General features: G+C 38.4%; 1 protein-coding gene across 5 annotated transcripts in view; it reads right to left on the bottom strand.

The window, feature by feature from the left end:
• Positions 1-4,926: 4,926 nt before the first annotated feature.
• LOC114468245 (transportin-2-like) overlaps positions 4,927-16,784 on the bottom strand; it is a 30,446-nt gene continuing 18,588 nt past the window's right edge. For 2 of the 5 annotated variants that reach the window (XM_028455030.1, XM_028455032.1), the window contains exons 18-26: positions 14,765-14,852; positions 14,594-14,692; positions 13,137-13,172; positions 10,521-10,616; positions 10,366-10,441; positions 10,197-10,296; positions 10,050-10,124; positions 7,625-7,774; positions 7,383-7,537 (exon numbers count right to left, since the gene is read on the bottom strand). In XM_028455030.1, coding sequence (XP_028310831.1) covers positions 7,667-7,774; positions 10,050-10,124; positions 10,197-10,296; positions 10,366-10,441; positions 10,521-10,616; positions 13,137-13,172; positions 14,594-14,692; positions 14,765-14,852 — 678 coding nt within the window. In that variant the 3' untranslated portion in view covers positions 7,383-7,537; positions 7,625-7,666. Of the gene's footprint in view, positions 7,538-7,624; positions 7,775-10,049; positions 10,125-10,196; positions 10,297-10,365; positions 10,442-10,520; positions 10,617-13,136; positions 13,173-14,593; positions 14,693-14,764; positions 14,853-16,784 lie in introns of all 5 variants that reach the window. The other 3 variants (XM_028455034.1, XM_028455029.1, XM_028455033.1) reach the window with 3 other exon arrangements.

Genomic DNA, 16,784 nt, shown 5'->3' with positions numbered 1-16,784 from the left:
AAAAGTAGGCGTGTCTTCTTTGTTTTATAACTGCAGCTCTTTAAAGGTAACAGTTGCATACATGCATGCAAACCCTAAGCAAAGCGTAGCTGCACAAAAGGATCAGGAGAGGTTAAAGGAGGTTGTATACGACACAACCGTGCATCCTACAGTTACTGATTGGGGGTCACAGGAGGCTACACCTCACAAAATAAAGGTTCCAGAGACCAGGGACCCCCACTGTAGCTGAAGATGGTTGAACCCAGACATGAACATTGAAGAACAGTCAATAGGAGACAGGGTCATCTATAAAGGGGAATAAAGGGAAGAACTTTTTGGGGTCCATCCATAAAGTCAGCAAAATGATGGTCCATTGTTCTATGAATATGTGATAAACACATTTATTTATTTATCTAAATAATATCCACTGTTATCCAGGAAGTCTAGAATTATGTGTGCTATAGTATATAGTCATTAAAGATGTAAATCATTGTTTTAATCAGAAATAAAACGGGTTAACAAGAAAATGGTGGAAAAGGTGGTAGAATGAGAGTTTTAAAAACAGAAATTAGTTTAAAGTTGCAAATTTGAGTGGCCAAAAACAGATAGAAAAAGTGGAAAAATGGTTCAAAGACACATTTGGAGCTATGTTGGCATTTTTTCGGTTAGGTGGAGAGATCTAGGGTTAAGGTTAGGTTTTGGGGTTAGGTTGAGGGTAATGATCCCCTTTCTTACTAGAGAAGGATGAAGCACTGTCCAATCGTCCTAAATTAGACCACCCTAGGCAGGCGCACCTGTTGACACCGCCGCTTGAAGCGGACCCCCGTCTAACTACCATCCATCCAGACTGTAAAAAGAATGGACGACGCACACTCACGGGGAAGTGAAGCTTTAATTTTTAGAGCTCCCTCTGCTGACTGGCTGCAGTATAGGTCATAAGCCCCGCCTCCTCAATGGGATGTGGGTCAATCTGTAAAGTTAAAATACTCCTCACACAGTTTTTTTTCCAAACCTAAACTCTGCTGAGATCATTAGTTATTATCACATATTCTCATTTTTCTGTGAAGTTTGTTTTAAATAAGTTATTTGAGTTTGAAAAACGGGATTTGACATCTTATATGACGATGATTGACAGCCGATGATTGGGCAGTTTGCAATATGGGCGGGGCGTGTTACCAGGGCTCCTCCCACGGGACCCTACTGGGCAGACTCTGGCTCCAAATGAAGTCAAATTTGCAAGATGGCAGCACCACATTATGTTAATGTTAATGTTGCTGCTATGTTAATTATATTGCTAAGTTAATGCTAAAGCTAGATAATGCTAATGCCAATGATAAGCTAATGCAGTGCAATGCGGACCAGCACCTGCATCCTCACTTGCATTTTCTTCAGGAAATGCAAATATTCTAGTTATTCTTATTATATATTGTTTTTCAATAGGATAGGTAAAATTCACTGTAGGTCTACATTGTATATCACATTACATTATTATGTTTTTTTTTAAGTGTGCAGGATTAGGGGGTACATGGGTTCAGGTTAAATGTCTAAAGGGGTACGGGACTGTGAAAAGTTTGGGAACCACTGCTTTAGAAAACCTGAAGGAATCCAGAGCAGAACAAATTCCACTCACAAAGACCAAAGTTGTGAAGCTCTAACAATCTTATATCAGAGAGAACCTGTAACTCCTGCAGGATTGCAGTCCTCAAGGACAGGATGCCTGTTTAAACAGCGACTCAAAGGGCTGGTAAAGCACTTCCCGGCTTCTGTTTTTACCTGTTTTAAACCCAACACAATGAATCTGATTCAACGGATTAATGGAAAACAACAGTAACTGATTATTTGTTATACACCTGCGTATCAACATGTTGTTGGAGTGAATAGAACTCAGTTAATGTGTAATAAGCATCAAACATTCTGTCAGTAAAGACGCCCTTTCTGTTCAGGTTGGGTGTTTCTCTGATATCTCTTGACATGTGTCAAACTCATGGTCTGGGGGCCAAATTCAGCTATTTGGAGCATTCAATTCAACATGTAGGAGAAAATAAAACTTACAGAAAACATGAATCATTGTATAAATTGAACTCAACAATGATTGTAGGGGCTCACAGTTTACCAGTGCTTATATCACATCATTTTTAATGTTAAACTGTTGAAAAAAAACTCTTAATTTTTCAATTTTCCTCAAATATGACATATTTCCCTTAATCTAGTAGAAATTGGTCAAAAAGTAGGAAATTTAAAGTGAAAATCCTGTTGCAACTGATATCTGTCACTTATTGCTTGAATATAGTCAGTTTCTTACATATTTTTTTTATTTTATGTATTTCTAGAAGTGCAAACTATGACAGAATAATGTTGAAATTATTTGTTTTCCTGCATAAAATCTGTGGCCCATCTGCTCTGATTATGGCCGCTGAACAAAAAAGAGTTTGAGACCCCTGCTCTAAAGCCTGTATTGACACTGAAAGATAAGAAATAAATCTGATCCCAGAGCTGTTAAAGCAGTCTCAGTTAAATAACAGGAATCCAAAGCATTGAAGATGATTCCCAAACAGACAGTTACTGTGCAGCAACTGTCACTAGTTCTCAGGTAATTTTCTTGGCACCGCAGCCATTGTTTGCAGTTGTTTTGTTATTTTAGTGAATCATTCTGTCAATCCATTGACAGACCGTATTTAATTCTCAGTGAGCCAGAACTTATCTAGATACCTGTTGCACTGGTTTGGATTTCAACAAATTTCTCAACATATTTATATATATTTAGTCTTCCGCTACCACTCGCTGAAACGTTAACCACAATGAAGCTAACGCACATTCAGCTCAATTCAGGTTTACATATATACTGTATATATATATATATATATATATATATATTTGTCTACCTACCGAACAAGTATGTCATTAACTTTTTTATTTTTTTAAACTTACTCTGGACATATTACCTCAGTGTTTATCTGTTAGCAGGATCACGTCAAAAAGTCAACGGATTTTAACTAAAGATTAACCTTAGGCCATGGAAGAAACCCTTAACTTTGGAGGGGATCTGGATCAATACACTGATTCTAGATCAGTTAAACAGAGCTGAAGTCAGAATTACATGTGAATATTTTTAAATAAAAGTTAAACACACTTTTTCTCTACTGAATACGATTGAGAGGGAGATTTTTAATCATGTTATTGTTGATTTAATGTTATTACTGCTGATTTGAATGTTTTTATTGATTTTTAAATTGTTGAACATTTCCTGTTGCACTTTTTAAAGCATGTAAAGCATATTAAATTGCCTCATTGATGGAATTGGTTAAAGCTACATTAAGCATGTTTTATGAGTGCACAGCTGCATGGTGCCCAATACTGGTTCATAGTTAGAGGTATAAGACTGAATTTCAGTCCATCGTAGTATTTACTAAACCAGGCCTCATCTTAAATCAGTGTGTTGCATTTCCTTGCGTTACAGGAAACTTTAAAGGTCCAGTATTATTCCATTTGCCCAACAACATAGTATTTCAGGTTTATTTTCCCAAACTTGTCTGTTTTCTGGTGTTTTAGCCTCTGAAAAGTCACTTACTGAGCAGTTCTAAAAACAGGCTGTTTTGGGGCCCACTTATGCATATCCATGAGTGGGCGTGTCTATAGACTCTGACTTCATGACTCGCTCTTGCGAGGGAGATCAGTGGTCACCAAAGAGATTTTCTTTTGCTGTCCACACAGTTATTGTTTTCAGACAAAAAACTGCACATTACAGCAAAACATGTGGATATTTAAATGGTTATTGTGAGAGTGAGTCCATCTCAGTGCTTCAGGCTTTGTGCTTATAACAGCAGCAGCGGAGTCATTCAGCTCTCTCTACAGGAATAGTGAATTTAAGGCGATAATTATGTTTTGTTCAAAGGCTGAGTTGCATTGCATCACAAACATGTCAGATCAAGTTAAAGGTAATACGAGGATATATAAAATGGAACTACTCCCTGGGTGTTACTCCATGGCTGCCCACAGCTCCTCAGGGAGGGGTTAAATGCAGAGAACACATTTAGTGTATGTAGCTTTACATATATGATAAAGTATAATATACTGTATATTCTATATTAAATGGCAGTGTTTGTTTAACCTGTGAGGTAGTTTGAGAGGGAGGAGCTCACATTCTTATAGAGGTGGAGCCAGGATTGTCAGGAGGAGGAGTTTCCACTAGGTGACATCTAGTAGCGAGAAAAATCCAACTGGCCAGTTTGAGCTGACTTTACAAAATGTGGAATAACAAGGGAGAGGAAATAAAACTTTTTCAGCTTTGATGTACAATGACTGTACATCACTGTAGCAAAACCATTATAAAGTGAAAATTCAACAATATCGCCCTTTTAAGGGGTTTAACCGATTCTGATTAGACATGACAGAGCACTGCAAACTTACTAAGCTAACTTAGCAGTACTAAATTACTGTGTCTGGAGGAATCATTTCAAATTTGTTTTTCTTCTTAACTTCAGAAGCTGATATTTTGACGTTCATTACGTTACATCTTACAGCAGTGGTTCTTAACCTTTAGTGGATCATGACCCCATTTTTATATCAGATTTCTGCCGACCTAAAATCATTTTTTCTAGAATTCGTTTTTGATCATTTTTTTTAATGCTACGCAACAAAACCAGGGTAGCCTTGTGTATTGCACAAAAAGTGGCAAGATATGCCAGGTTAGATATTTTTATACTGTTTTTTTTCCCCTCCCTTTATAATCAGCAATCATTTAACACATTCCAGGGCACCCTATTTAAATTCCAGCTACCCCACATTGGGTCAAGACCCCAAGGTTGGAGGGTGACTGTTAACAGTTCAAAAACACTCAACGCTTGATAGAAAAAAAAAAAAAAACTTTATTTCCCCATTCACAAAAATTAAATAAAAAGGGATACATCAAATCACATCTGCGCCATTGTTCAGCCAAAGAAAAAAAAAAAAAAAAAAAAAAAAAAAGTACTACATTAAATTTAGTTACCAGCCTTGATCTCAGATAGAAATAAAAAAAATGATTTTTCTTTCCATTCTTCCCCAAGGTACGCACCAAGCACCGACTCGCTTTCAGTTCAACCAAACTCAACATAATTGATGGTCCGCTATAAAACAACGAAAAATAAATGTTCTTTAAATAAAAGAAAAAAAGGAAAAACTTTTAAAGTCCAAAAAAAATTTGTGCAAAGAGCACAAAAAAAAATTTTAAAAAAATAAATCAACACAAACATTAAAAAAATAAAAAAAAAAAGTGACATTTTGCAACAATGTTACTTTATCAGTGTTGTGTATTACTAGAGAATAGAAGTAATGGTTCAGCCACAAAAACATCTCAGTGATAAATGTTTTAACAGTTTTTGTAGTTCAACACGTAATTTGAGATTAAGCGGCCAATTCATATCATAATCGTCCATTTACACTGAAACTTTAAAAAAAATGCAACTTCATTCATGAAACCTTTAGTGTGTACAGTGCTGTGAGATACTGCAGAGATAGTGTATTAATGCTTCATGTAGGTAGAGTATTAAATTGGATTTAACACTACTGTTTAGTCTAAAAACTGAGCCAACAGTTGAGTTGTCAACTAGTCAAAGGAATATAAATTGGCTTGACGTTGAATATATTTGAATAGGAAAGAGATATAAATGCAGTAAAACTAGGTTGAAGATTGGTATAAAAGTGGCTCGTAGGTAACCAAAGATTTAAATTACTTGAAAGTCAGAAAAGCAAAGTGACGCTTTAAGTAAACAGATTTAGATGGTGAATTTTGAAGTACATTTTTTAATTTCTTAGGTGTAAATGTTATAAGTAAAGTTTTGTATGTTAATTAATACCCCAATGATGAGGAAAACCTTCTGGAAAGTGACCAGAAAGATGTAGATTTAACTAGATGTCACATTTTCTGATCAGGCATTAATTTTCTGATTCGATTTATCTCACATTTTAATACAAATACTTTGTTCTTGGACCCAAACATCCCTCAGGTTGTTCCAGTCTGGCAGTAAAATGGGCACTACTTCCTGATCAAACATCTATTCCCATCAAAACCTTTCGATAGAGAACTCATGACAAAAGAAAGTGAACAAGGACCACCACTCTCGCACGTTTGAACTACAAGGAGTCAGTGTTGGTGTTTTACCAGACAATATCCCACACAGACAGTATCATTACATAGTAAAGTAGGCGACAACTATCACGAGTTAGATGAAAAGCTGGAGAAGTACCTGATTAGTCCAGCATGGCGTTGTGTAATGCCTTTGAGTGCTCAAAAAGAGCACAGTTACAATAACAGAAAAAAGACAAAACGTAGGAAAATCATGCGTTGCTCATGTGATGGAAACTGATGCTTACTGACCAGATACTGTAAATACACCTTAAATCAGTTCTTTATCAAACAAGCTACATTACAAACCTATATTAGGATGCCTCAAGTCTTACTGAGCTGTTTTACCATTGTTAAGCATTAACATTACTACGCTTAACTTAGCAAGCCTTAAACAGTCCTAAGATTACTTATCAAAAATCTTATCTCATCATATTATGACTGTACGTCTTACATTACAAATTCTATGTTTTTACAAATGTAAAAGTGCATTTATTACCAGTAAGAACCAATTTATTCTCCGTGATGTCTTATCGCTTTTTTTAGTCCGCTTTTAGTTGTTACTCTAAAAACAACGCAACAGCAGCGAAAACGATTCCTTACTTTCCTACAGTATTTAACTCTTGTTGCAGTAAATTAAATTCAATCCCACATGAGCAGACTCCTGCATCACTCCACGTACACATGCGGATGCAGATTGAACAATATGTACGGCTGGGAGGACTAACGAGCCAACCACCTGATGGCTGTGTAATATGGCAGCCTCCTCACACTGATCACTGTGATTAATCATGAAAACATGTTTTGAACATTGATAATACACCATGTGACTTGACGCTACTGCAGTGGCAAAAACCAGAAGAGGACATACTGCATCTTTATTTCCCCACTTGCTGAAAGTTGGAGTGCGGAAATACTATGACTTAGCAACCGAGGGAAAAAGGAAAAAATGAAGACCCATGTATAAACATAAAGGCTTACGCAGATTAGCCGTAAAAAGGTGCAAAGTACTTAGTGCACACTGCTAGAGTAAAAGCGTGTTGGTTTAGCCTCCTGCACAAGTCGGTGTGCGAGTCACTCTACAAACTGCGTGCGTGGTGATGTTTGGGGACTGTGGCACTTTATGCTGGTTGAAAAAATTACTGTGTACCCATCTGCCTCTCCCTCCCCCCAAGCAGTCATCGAGGTCATTACATTGGCCTTGCCCCGTGTGGTATTCCCGTGGTATGTATTTCATCTGAGAGGTATGCACGTATCCCAAAAGTTTACCCTCCCATACCCACCACCCTCCTCCCACCCTCCCTCACAGAGACAAACAGGGCTGGGGGGGAAAGGAGGCCGTCGGCAGAGTGGAGGAGTCTAGGCCAGTCACATCCCTCCTGCTCCAGTGTCTACCCCCCACTATCTGGGCAGTGCGAAGAGTTTCCCCCGTCAACCCCCCTCCCATTTCATAGCCTGCAGACAAATGAAAAAAACCAAAGAAAGGCGTTACAAAAACAACATGGCGGCAAGATCAAAGATTTGAAATCGCGGTTTTCTTACCTAACAGGTGAGAGTCCTGTGTGGACTGAGGAGAACATCAACTTAAACACCGTAGCACGCAGATAGGCGCTCCTTTAGCAGAGGAGGAAACTGCTCTGAGAACTGCTGCCAGTTCTCCTCCCCCACCTGATCCTTGAACCCATGCAGGATCTTTGGACACAAACAGAACACTTTAGGTCGTTTGTGATACCTGGCTTCATTTCAACAGTAATTTAAGCACATAGTGAGAAATAACAGTGAAAAACAGGTTAAGGCAGAGAAGAATTACTGTAGGGGCGGAGTTTGGTTTTAAAGGTTCATAGAAAATTACTTTAAACCAACTGAAAGGAAATTCAGATCCAGGGTTCCAACTCCTATTTCACAATGGCCACAGAATTAGTATTCCCGATTTCAATCATTCAGAATTAAAGTGTTCTGCTTCGCGTTTACATGGTAATAGTAATTCTGAATTGAGGTTCAAATGGAAAACAGGTTTATTTGACTTTATTCAATTCCGCTTTAGTTCTGGGAGTTGAGAAGGCTTTGATTGGACAGGGGGCAAATGTGACATATCACGTATATCGGGAAAAACACACAAACCTTCTAGTGTCGGCTGTAACATTAGCACTGTTTTCACCTTTATTTTGATTGTAGTTTTGAAGCAACAGCTCGACAATAACACTTTAGTCTGCAGAACGGAAGGGAAACAGGAGCTAATCACCGATTAATAAAGCCCAGTAAACCTCTGGAAAACAATCACCAGGAATAAATAGTTGCTCCCTGGTAAAGACAGTAGCTCTAACAACTGGGAAAATCACAAACTTGGGGATATTACAGCCTGTACATGCAGTACGGCGATGCATTTACTCTGTCTCGTTTCACCCGTCTGATGAAGCCTCTTCTGTTTACCGTGTGAAAGTCTGCATGTTTATGCCTCTGTCCTTCCACTCTTTATTATAGCCATATCTTTTAAAGGCTCTTATTGAATAAATAGTCTCGGATCAGTCTGGGCGGCCATCTTGGATTATGTCGTCACCAGTGCGTCATTGTGGCAAGTCGCGGATGCGCAGAACAACTGGAATTACCTTAAATCCATAACAGTCCCAATATTACTGCGAGTCTCCCACATAATACGTCATTTAAATTTGAAAAGTGTGTCTTCGAATTGGTCTTTGTGTCGTGATTGAGTATCTATTAGTGGAGGACCTATATCAAGAATGAGTAACCAACTACAAGCTTCATGACCCTTCAACAATTCAACAAATAAGGCTGGCTTTAAGGCTGGAACAAAGATTAAATTAAAAAAAATTTAAAAAATGTTGGCTTTACCTTACAAAATCTGGTCGTCAAGAGTTATATGCCCCCAGACACCCCCACAACACTTGAGTCATCGGCGCTTGGCTCTCAATCTCCCTGAGCTGTGAAAAATTCTTGAGAACCCTGATTATGATTAAGCCTGGACCGATAACTCAATTAATCGAAAGGTAAATAAAAATGAACTCTGTAAGTTTGCCGGCCTCGGTATATTGCCATATTTATGCGCATTTGGCGGCGCGCCTGTCGGCTGCAGAGGCTAGTGCTAGCAACGGATATTAAACAGCAGATAACTCAGTCAGTTCTCATAATTTCTTAGTGAACCTGCAGTGTAATTACTTTATAGTATACCAGGTACTAGGTAAACCAAACCGTTATAGTTCCGCAGATGCGACAACTCTGTACCTACTACGTAGCTACGGATTGCTATGCCGGCTTCACCCAGCGGCCTGTGAAGCAGCGGAGCCTCTTACCTACGGTGTCCGCCAGTGAAGGAGACGTAAGCGGTGTGATCGGCCATACCAGCCTGTCATTGCCCGATCTCGGAAGCTAAGCAGGTCTGGGCCTGGTTAGTAGTTGGATGGGAGACCACTGAGAATTCCAGGTACCACAGTGGGGGACTGTCACCCAGGTGGTATCTGTCATTGTGTCCTTGGGCAAGGCACTTTACCCACATTGCCTAGTATGAATGTAGTGTGAGAGTGTTAGTGGTGGTCGGAGGGGCCGATGGCACACTATGGCAGCCTCGCTTCCGTCAGTCTGCCCCAGGGCAGCAGCTTACCACCACTAAGTGTGGAGTGAAAGAATAATCCCTTAATTCTGTAAAGCGACTTTGAGTGTCCAAAAACCAACCCAACAGACAGGGACAGCATGAAAACTAAATTACTAGTGGCTTCTACCAATATTATGGTTAATTTTAATCAAGTGCAGATGTTTAACTGTTAACAGTCTAATATGTGTATGCTGTGCTCTTGGATCTTAACGTGAGTTACTCCACACTTCTCAGAATCAGAATTATCCGCACTGGTGATAGGACTTCGAATGTCTGTTGAGTGATCATCACAGTGTGGGTCGACACTCACGTTAAGACCAGAGCATCATGGGGAAAAAAAAAGATCTCTTTTGGTCTCACCTTATAAAACATTTCTCTCAGGTCTTCCTTGGGGTTGACCCACGAGGCCACAGCATCACAGAAGAAGATGAAGTCCTGCAAACAAAGCAGGCGTCATTTCATCGTACATGCATTAGAACCAAAGCATCAGCAGCAGCATCTCTTCACCTGCACTACACCGGCAGGGTTGACACCAATCATCACACAAATCCCCCTGAAAGCAGAGTCCTTCTCCTCGTTGTCGCGGATATTCCTCAACGATGTACACCTGTGAAGATAGACATCCGATTTTGGATTGATCATTATTAACCGAGTAAAAATACTTTGCTTGACTCACCACGGTCGAATAAAATGCTGCAGCTGTGGCGCTACTTCCTGAGGACAGACGAAACCCAGTCTGCCGATCGTAATGGCTGCACACAGGGAAACAGGTCAGTTTCACATTGATTACCTAAAGAAATCACACACACACCAACATGATAACACGTGTACCTGTATTCTCCAACAGAGTTTTGGGTGTGTTGGGACGATTAATAATCTCCACCAGGTGTGGTAGCACCATGCCTACATATGGCTGCATCTCTGCTCCTAAAACACACACACACACACACACACTCATATTAGAGGAGGAACGACCGCACACAGCCTTTAAATATCCCATACAATTCACTCAACTCCCGATACGATTCACAAAAGTGGGTTCACGATACGATTCTCCCACAATTTATTTTACAAAATGAGAATGTATACAAATGACTGAAAAAAATTCCTTTATTTTTTTTGGGAAAATACTGTATTATTTTCCTTTTATTTTTCATTGTCAAAAGAATCCCTTGATAAACTATTCAGAACAATGCAATTTAACTAAAAATAAATCTTGAATGAAATAAATAAAGGAATAATACAAATGAAGAAGAAGCCTATTAATTTATATTATGGTTCTGTAGTAAACAATGCAAAACTGCATAATAGGTCTTTTTCTTTTTAAAAGTGCAACTGAAAATGTATTTGTGCCTTAACAATTGGACTTAAAAAAACAAAACAGTCATTTCACTGTATCTACGTCAGATATTTGTTTGGACCAGCAGAGGGCACTGGTAACCCAGTGGTCGGTTGGCATGCAGAAATTCTTGCAGTGAAGAGATGCTATGCTAGCAGACAGATCCAATAGAAAAACGTGACTTTTACAGGTATTCATGTAATATTACAGATATTATTTCGGTGCTAAAGGGGTAAGAAATCATTTATTAACATCTTTAAGAATTGAAGTCGGCAAGAAAGAAAGTAGCAGATTCCGCCCGCTGCCTACATTTTTTGACAAGGATAGATAGCGCCCTCTGCTGTTTAAAAAAAGTACTGTGCCTCAATTTTCAGAGCATCGATGTGAACCGCGATTCCTATGAATCAATTTTTAACTGCCTTATGATTAATCGTTACATCCCTAATATATATACATTTTTTTTTATGAGTCCCACCACTAATATCTAAATAGAAACTTTGTAATTATTTAATCTATAAATATATATTAATCAAAATTTTTGACACGAGAAGCAACGTTTTTCCAATATAAATAGATTTTGGTATATGATTGAATCAATGAAAACAATAAATGAGAATGTTATTATTGCATTGTTCACAAAGGACAAACTTAAATTTAAACTTTCCAGGATTTTTTTGTAAGTTAACTAAAAATTCTTGTAGTGCATAATTTTTCAATTAATCTATCGCAGTTACACATTTAAGTCCCACCCTTAATTTATACACGATATAAAACCATGTAAAAAAGCTGAAAGGAATGTGAACACAAAGTGAAAGTACTGTAATATTTTTTATATATAAAACAAACCTGGGCATTAGAAAAAGGGAAAAAAAGATAGTATTTTTTTGCTCTTAATCACACAAATTTACAAACAAATGGTCTTAAAGCATTCTATGGCTGCTTCCTCAAAAAACAATACAAAAACAAAAAATACTACTAATTTAAAGATACATTTTTTCTTACATTGTTCAATTAAAGTCTTTGAAGAAATCACAATCTCATCACTTGCTATTATGTTACATTTTATGACTAGTTTGTAATCAGAATCAGAAGTATTTTATTTATGCCAAGGGGAAATTATTTGTGTTACAGCCGCTCAGAAAAATATTACAAATAAAAAGAATAAACACTAAACAAAGAAAAGAAGAGACAAACCAGTACATAATTCAGTAAAAAAAAACAAAAAAAAAAAACACTGTTAATTAAATAAGTTTTAAATACAAGTGCACAGATCACAGTAGTAAAACAAAAGATGAATAATCCAATTTTAATACAGATATATGCATTGATCAAAGCTGTCGGGTTACAGAGATGCCTTGTACAGTTTGATCGCTACAGGCAGGAATGATTTCCTGTGGCTTTCTGTGGAACAATTATGTTTTACCACGAGGGTTCTCGCCAGTGCGACGTGGAGCAATAGCACCCCCCATGCTCAGTTTTCAGCAGCGTAGGGGGGATTTTCTGATTTCTTTTTTCTCTCTTTTTAATCGGTACCGTCGTAATAACTGTTGCACACTTGGACACAAAAGGGACTTCCAGGCGTGCACAGGTTGTTTTAACTCTATTCTTAATATGAATAACCCAGAAACACATACATCAACAGCACAGTCTATTAAATACAGGCGATTTGCTCAGATGCTCCCGTCTTTACCCGAGGACCCCTGCAGCCACTTAGCTGTCCCCGATGCTGCCTGTGTGCACCATCCAATATAAACGTGCTTCAGCCAGACGTAGTGGAACATGAAGCTGCTCGTCATGTTTCTAAAACTCGCAACGAATCGTTCCACATGCACACGCACAGATGTGAACACCGTTGACTTGAAGCATGTTCAGCCTTACAGAGACATCGGCTTCATTTTTTTCGGACAGGTTCGGGCTGTGTTCTCTCGGGCCGGGTCGATTTTTTTTGGCCCGATTAAAGCTCTACTGTGTGCGTGTGTGTGTAACTATGGCGTGCCACATGTTTTACAACATGTCATATTTAACATCCTTTTAACGAAGGGTCTAAACAAAAAAAAAAAAAAAAAAAAAAAAAACACCAACAGCTTGATGTTTCCTTCTACGCTCACCTGGAACACTCCCTGTTTGCTGCTTCACACCTGAGCCTGTAAGAACATCACAGTTTGACGGAGTTGCTGCCAGGGCATGCGTGCACTATCACTGGAGACATGCTCACTCAATCAATCAGCACGCTGCTGCCGCCATGTCATCGCTTGCAAGGTGCGTTAAAACCCATGACACGCAATACAACTACAAACAGGGATCAAGACGCACTCCAGTGACAAGAACCAATTTTAAGACAAGATAGCTGCTGAATTGCTTCACAATGATGAATACCTCAACACTATAAAGATATTTAGACCTGATGGAAAGAATGACTCAATGCAGCAACTACCCAAGTTTATATTTATAAAAAAATGAAATATTTCAGTCATTTGGGGGAAATACATTTCTAAAATTTCTATCCTCTTTAAAATGTGTAACTAAGACTAAACTGCCACCACTGAGACCCTGAGAATACCAGAGACCAAATGTCAGTGTAATGTAGCTAAGAAAAGATATGTAATATATTCCATTTAATAAAAACATACATTAAAGACAATAAAGAGCTTATTTATGATAAGTTTTTTTTTTTTTTTTTTTTAGATATAAACATTTTGTTGTGTTGAAAAAAGCTTTGTACTTATAAGCTTTAGTTTATGATTTGAGTGGTTCACCTTCTTTATCATCGGCCAAACCGGGGGTCGCAACCCACACATTTGAGATAACTGAACCATTTATGCATGGACCAAACTTTTTCCGGACTTTGATTATTTTCACTAGTTTTATTTTAATTTTAAAAAAGTACAGTTTATCAGAGGACTGAAAACTATTTTACTACATACATTTAACAACTGCTTTCATCCAAAACATTCGCTCCATTGATTTGAAAAGAAATCAATTAAACATGTGAGCGTACATTGAACTAAATTAAAGACAGCACTAGAAAAGTTTAATAATGTAAAAAACAAGCCTATAATACTTAGTCAACTTTCAAATAAATCTCATTGTTACCGGGCAGAGATCAAATCATCACTGTCCTTTTAATAAATAAATAATATATATATATATATAGTCTATGAACCTTGAAGCTAATTCACTTGACGCAAAGTTAAACCTGATCCAGAGGATACCAATACAGACCATGCTGTCATTGTGATTAGTGATGCAGATATTTCAACTCTTTTCATTAAATGTATCACATTATTTATACATTAGACTATGCACCTCTGAATACAGCATTACTGCGTAAAGAGACGTAGAAGTTAAAGAACACACAGGCAGTTTTTATCAGTCCGAACACAACATGCAAACACTTCAGATCGCATACGTGAGGAAAACATCATCTGGATCAGAAACATAGGAACAAATTGCATCATTTTGTATCAATGAGCTGGGTGTTTCATCATATCCAGATGTTACGCCCGGCATTCAGTTAGCAGGCTATAAAGAAAAAGCAGAAGGTTCACATAGATTTGCTTCTTACCCATTTGCATGGAGATCTCTCCGATGGCCCAGGTTGCGTTGTTGCACACCGAGATAAACTCTGGATTAAGGTTGAGCCCAAGGATAGGCATGAATTCGGCTGAAACGGAAACAGAGTGACATAATTTAACACTGTGTTCACTGTCAAAGCTGGTGCATGTACCACACTCACCAATGCAGGGCTTGACATGCAGAAAACAGGCCTTGGTTAGATCTCCCAGCAGAGCGAAGGAGCTTTGCCTGACCTCAGGCATTGTGTCCTGTGACAGATCAACAGACTTTCAGTCACAGTCTTTGGATCTTAATTACACTATTCTCAAGGCTATTGGTCACACTCCTCTATTGGCTGCATTTCAATAAGTTAGCAATTTTCCAAAAAAAATCAATGTAAAGATTGCACCGTTACACAGGCACAACATTCAAACACTTTGCACACGTTAGGAAAGCATCATCTGGATCAGAAACATAGGAACAAATTGCATCATTTTGTATCAATGAGCTGGGTGTTTCATCATATCCAGATGTGTGGTGTACGTGTCAGTTACGTAAGCTTTGCTGTGAATCCAGCAGCACTGATCGCTCCTGAACAAACCTAAGCGTGATAAGTTGACAACTTTATGCCATTTTTATAATTTCTTACTATTAAAAACTGGCTAAGATATCCAACATTTTAAACCTTATTGTACTTTTTATTCGCTCTTCCCACTGTAAATGCATAGGAGCCAGCACCGCTCTCCAGTCCAGAAACTCCCATTTATTACCAGCATTTGCTTTTTATTTCAGCTAACATCTTATTTCAGGCACAGAAAATAAAAACAATTATTCAACAGATGTATGTCTTCTGTTGTCACTCACTCTTAATTTCCTTCCACTGAGACACCGTCCTGCATCCGTCCTGTTATTAAAGCTAATTAAATTAAAGTTATTAAAGCTTTCCCTTTTCCTACATTATCTGAAGCTTGTTTTTAAACGTTCAGTTCACCGTGATGTTCAGTTACACTTCAGTCATTCCAATGTAGGGGTGACTGTCAGTAATATTCTGCCTACCGAAACCCGCTTTCACTGGACATGTGTGCAACTAACTAAAAGACCCACACATGGAGCGCTTCTCAGTAGGCTTTACGAGATCAGGGAGTTTTAAAAAAATTTTTTTACCGATCGATCATTTGAATACAGGTTTTTTTTTTTTTTAAGGTACCCATCAAATTCCTTTGGTACTACCTGATACAGATTCATGGAAAATCAAACGGTGACGTTTTTCGGGACCTAAACGGAGCCTTTTGACTGTGAGGGAGTGGAAGAGTTGAAGAATTTCCATGCAGGACCTGAACATACCATTTGTTGTCAGTATATGTGTGGGTGTGTGGCCCTTTAACAGCAAATGAATGTGCTGGTCGCGTGACTAGTGTGCGGAGTGAGGGAGCGTGTGTGAACAAAGCAGGTGGATCATAAGCTGTATACCGTTTGAGTGATTTGCAAATTGAATTGAACCAGAGTCCCATGTCATACTCAATGACTGCTGTGAAGTGTGGGAGTTAACCCTGAAGCTGAGGGTAGCTTTGGCCCCCAGAGTGAAGTTAGACCCCATCGTCTTCCGATCACTATCTGAAGACGAGACAAACTGGAACTACATGAAGCTTTCATCAGCATTAGCGGAGCAAAGACATATTTCTTGACTGTGGCATCGAAAAACCTGCTGTTGCTTATCGTCCGTATTCACAGGTGCACAGCTGAGGTGGGGGACATACACACAGAGCCAGTAGACTAGAAAAGTACAGCGCTCAGCACTCTCCACTCAAACCGATTGACATTTTTCTCATAAGTTTCCACCTTTGTGCACAAATGACTGAAATAAAGCAGTCTCATGTAAAAACAAACAACTCTTCGGTGTAAATGAGACTATAAAACAATGCAATGAGAGGATCTACAGAAAGTTTCATCACAACAATGACGTCATTGATCGGCTAATAAAATATTACAGCTGATCACATTAATTTATCTATAAATACAAGGAACGTCTGTGTGCGTGCAATGCATATCTCCCTGACACGGTGTCTAATCGAGCTGAAACTTTAACAACTTGCACATAGCCAGAGTGTGTGCTTCCATTATTTCGGACTTATTTGGTGTTGCAAAAAGTTTATTTTTAGATTATGGCTCCTGGTTTCAATTGTGGTACATCCCGTTATGGT

Source organism: Gouania willdenowi, chromosome 8 (genome assembly GCF_900634775.1).
Source record: "Gouania willdenowi chromosome 8, fGouWil2.1, whole genome shotgun sequence".
In the NCBI taxonomy this organism is placed as follows: domain Eukaryota; kingdom Metazoa; phylum Chordata; class Actinopteri; order Blenniiformes; family Gobiesocidae; genus Gouania; species Gouania willdenowi.
Note: the sequence above shows the minus strand (reverse complement) of the source record. Positions and strands in the feature narration are given on the sequence as shown.